At 36.4% G+C, this 4,654-nt stretch overlaps 1 protein-coding gene across 1 annotated transcript in view; it reads left to right on the forward strand.

Annotated features, from left to right (window-relative positions):
- The first annotated feature begins 2,642 nt into the window (after positions 1 to 2,642).
- LOC135802071 (homeobox protein six1a-like) overlaps positions 2,643 to 4,654 on the forward strand; it is a 13,299-nt gene continuing 11,287 nt past the window's right edge. The window contains exon 1 of the mRNA XM_065315601.1: positions 2,643 to 3,272. Coding sequence (XP_065171673.1) covers positions 3,144 to 3,272 — 129 coding nt within the window. The 5' untranslated portion in view covers positions 2,643 to 3,143. The remainder of the gene's footprint in view (positions 3,273 to 4,654) is intronic.

Raw genomic sequence — 4,654 nt, forward strand, 5'->3', positions numbered from 1 at the left:
TGTATTGTGTGCTTAATGTTCGATATTCGGAAATTCGCGAACAATCAACATCCAACTTGTCTCGTTACCCTCTTCTAGTTCTCTTTAAATTCTGATAATGTAGATGTTCACGTTCTTTTCTATTCTTCATATCTCTGTAGGTACTTGAATGGAGGGTAAGCAGTGTAAGCACCTCTCAAGTGCAGGTCTTCAAGTCTTCATTATCTCACACTCGTCCCCTCTCACTTGTTCTCGTGTATATCTTATTGTAGGTTAGTTTCGGTGCTATTTAAAGGTGCATTTCCGAGTGCACGCTCATTCTTCAGCGGCACAATGCGGTTTCCTTTTAATCGCGCCCAAATAAAGCAAAGCGACGGTTCTTCATCCTATTTTCCGGCGTTTTATAATCGCCATGGATCACTTGACGTCTGAATGGAGTCAATAACAAGCGGACAAGCGGATAGACACGGCCGCACGGAAGCTTTGAAAGGTTTTGCGTTTACCCACAAATTATTTTGACTAGTATGTGAGAAATATTTTGAAAAATTTAAATTGATAATAATGCATAGGTACATCATTTACATGTCTAGGTTTTGAAAATTTGAATGAGGATGTTTGGGAAACAAATTTTCGAATAATTTTGGAAAAGATTTTGATCAAAGTAAACATAACATCAATAGGTATAAAATTTTTCAGATTTTACTAGCAAATACGTTAAAGGTGTGAATTTAGCAATTTTGAAATATTTTCTTATCAACCCTTCGGGTTACAATGCTTATAATACTTATCTGATCACCGAAAACCCTCTCTACTGGAACGATGATGATCATGCTACCGTTTCAAATATGTATTTCATTATTTTTTTCACTTTTTGTTTTGATCCCTACGCTCAGACCTCGTAGGCCACTACAGTTTGAAAGTTTGAAACGGTTCGAGCCCCTGACAGGGTTTGTCAGTAACTGCTTTGAGATGGGCGATGATCTCCGATGATAAGATCTGATGAGGATAACATTATCATCGCTTACAATAAAATATAGAGCTGGCGATACTGTATTTTTTTCTCTTTAGACTCACCTATGAAGAAACATGGTATTTGTACAGTGATGGACTACATTCCAAGTGTTGAAGAAGCTAAAGATGAGATATAAAATAAAGTTTTGTAGACTGAAACTACTAAGGCTTTGTTTGCTTCCTGTTTGAAAACTTAAAAGATCTTGCAATTGTCTGAGAAATGTTTTAAGAACAGTGAAAGAGTAAAATTGAAGAAGAAATGATTAATTTATGTAACAGTATCTATTATTGCAGTTATTTTGGTAGATATTGATTTCCCTAACACCCACACACCAATAATTAGTTTATTGGCGTACCAGAATATTGGGATAGGTTGCAAAATGGGAAATCGGATACGCCATGGCCGTGGCAGTGGTCGTCTCCCATCCGGATATTCAATACTTTAGTATTCGGGCTGTAAACAGCCGCAAACCGGACCGGATGTTTCATGGGTAGCATGCAGGTATTCTCTGGAAACATGTGTGCATCTCATCAACTGGACTCTTGGAGTCCATTGAAGCAGGTCATGGCATGCAAATTCTAACAATTTAAACAAAAACAACTGTACCCAAATCAAACAAATTTCAAACTATTTACTTTTATCAGAGTAAACTTGATGATTTTGCACTTTTTACCCTAAAATTATTCATATAATACAAACAATAAGCCCACAAAAATACAATTTTTCCCAGGATCGTTAAATTGATCGTTTTCCAAAAATTCAATTTGTAACTTATTGAAGTCGTTGTGTAGAATATAGGAGCATGAATTGGGGCCGATCGGAACAAAACAAAACGGAAAGCAATAACCGTTTAGTTGAAGCAGCCAGCTCATCACTTCAGTAGTTAGCTCATTTCGAGGGGGCTGAGACCCTGACTACTGGGCGTTCACGGCTGCCAACAGTGCGCTGGGTCGCCTCCTCTTGTCCTCTCATTGTTGACTTATTATCCCTTGACAATGCTCTAGTTAGCAAGTCGTTTATCTTCCCGGAATGAGCACACATGCCATCTGAACCAATTTGAGCGCGCAGAGGTCGAAATTTGAAGAATATAGGAAATTAGTGGAAAAATAGGAGAAGGAAGTTGGAAATTTATGAAGCATGTCAGCATTTATACAAAAAAAGATTTATAGGAGTATAAATTTTGCTACGAATACAAAAATACTTTGTTTAAGGTCACAACAATTAAAAATTGACCAAAAACCTTTGTTTCTGGATGATGAAACCCAATAATTCTATTTTCGTATTAAAACGTTAATTTTGGCAAAATTTGATTTAAAATTACATTTATCTGTCTTTCTATTACCTATTGCTATTTGTTATAATAGTCTAAAGCTGTCATAACCACAAATAATACCCAGTTATCCGTTTATCCATCCTCCCCAAACTCCCCAGCAACACACGCTCACTCTCGTGCAATTGTAGATTGTGGGCAATAAATTGAATCGAAAGACCTCGTTGCGTTTCCAGCCGACAGCGCACACAGCGCGACCAATCCGCAGCTCCTGCTTGGTGTGATACCCGCCTCTGAGCTGCTCGATACCCGCCCAACGATTCGTCCGCGCGTCGTCTATCCATCGGCGGCTCCTCCGATAAAGTTACCGGCGCTCTACGACCGCGTGCAGATCCAATTCGAACCGCGAACGGTGCGAACGGTAAAGACTCAAGAGACTCAGGAAAAACTTAACTACTCGGTCGGTTCTATCTTTAGCATACACGCCGTGTGTGTGTGGGGCTTGCTGGTGTGGTCCACTCACTCTCCCAGCACCAGCAAACACACACCGATTGCATCTCTGACCAGTTCTCGTGGCTCAGCTCACTAAGCACAGTGCGGACGGAGTTGGAGTGGAGTTGAGTTGAGCTTTTAGTCAAGTCGCAGACGTCGTGCGTTTCGGGCAACGGGCTACAGTCAGCGCGACCGGATGAAAATGTGCGGATTATAATTAATCGAACAATCGGGATATTATTGTGTATTGTTTGGTAATAGTGCGCCATTTTGGATAACAAAACAACAAGAGTGGTTTTATTTGGTTTCCGGTTGTGTCGCATGTTTAGGCGGCGGTTTCATTGAGGAGAAGAAGGGTAATTCGCGACAGTGGTGGATTACAATTGGAACATGCTGTCGGCAGGGTTGGGGTTCACGAATCCCGGAACGGGTGCGACGCCGCCGTACAGCCCACCGCCGAGACACAGTCCACTTCCCAGTTTTGGATTTACACAGGAACAAGTCGCGTGTGTTTGCGAGGTAAGGAGTTAAAATTTCTATTTTAAAAATGAAGAAAATTCATTGATTAATTTGTTATTAAACTTCGTAAGCATTAATTAATTAACAAAAATTGCATAAAGACTTGTTTTATAAACATTGCATCATAATAAGAGGTTAGGATGCTTTATCGCGGGAAATTATAGATAATTTAACTTGATTGAGTGATCCGTCGGGAGATAATTTAATAAAATTAGCAAATATTTCCTGTTTTGTTACGTATTTTGTTTTTATTGCTTTTTTCGAACTTATTGAAGCAAAAATCATGTTTTTCCGAAACTATTAATTCCATTGAGTAATTTTGAGTCATTTTTTGTTTTATTTTCATAATAAACTAACTTGAGTACTAAATATTCCCTAAACAATTACATATTTTGATTTTAAACATCTTTGGAATAAGTTTCAAGCAAAAATTTCTTATATTATCGAAAATATAAGCGATTTTAAGTAATTTGCGTGTCATATTCATAATAAATGACTTATATTCTGCTTGTTTAAACTCGGACACGAAAAAATTGATAATAAACATATCGAACTGTTTAGATGACTCATTTCTCCTGCATCTTGCATACAACATTGAATTTGACACATTTAAACACAGGAAATACACCAAATAAACTCGTAACGGCCAAAACATCAAACAAAAACACACCGCGCCGATTTTGCTGATTATACTCGATTGTTTTTAAACTTTTATTCCTTATGAGTCACGGCTAAGATGGTATTTTATAAACATTCAGAATATAGTTTACCAATGCTCAATTCCGTGTTGACAGGGTTTAGGTACTTTGATTTGTCTGATTTGAGGAATGTGAATATGTTTAAATAACAATTGAATTGTTTCCATCTTTGAATTGTGGAGCTGTTTATAATAAGCGTGTTTGTGCGTTTGTTATCAAGTTATCTTACTTGAGGCATTGGGCATAGATTAATGCTAAAATTTTAAACAAATTTATCATTTGTTATTGCTAGATTGGTGGGAGGACAAAAATTTATAAACAAATTTTGATTTTTCTTTCTGTGTAATCAATTGTGTTTGTTTTATTTATGAATTCTTTGGGTGGTGCCAATTTATCAACAACACAGAGAGATTTGTTGAATGTTTATAGTTATAAGTAATAAATCTAAAAGCGATTAATTTTTAATAATTGATTTCTTTTGATATTTATTACATACGTAGTAAATTCTAAATGTATTTAAACAATCTCATAAATAATGTAATTATTTGTTCGATATTTTACCGAAATTTATATAAAATGAATATTTTTAAACAAATGTAAACTTAAATTACATGTATCCCAACATATAAGTAATTATCTTATCAAATTTCTATCTATGTCGATTTTATATTTAGCCTACAATAA

This window comes from Atheta coriaria, unplaced genomic scaffold (assembly GCF_025399875.1).
Source record: "Atheta coriaria isolate IRGN ID8LTWV9N9 unplaced genomic scaffold, Caltech_Dcor_3.1 hic_scaffold_15_pilon, whole genome shotgun sequence".
Classification (NCBI taxonomy): domain Eukaryota; kingdom Metazoa; phylum Arthropoda; class Insecta; order Coleoptera; family Staphylinidae; genus Dalotia; species Dalotia coriaria.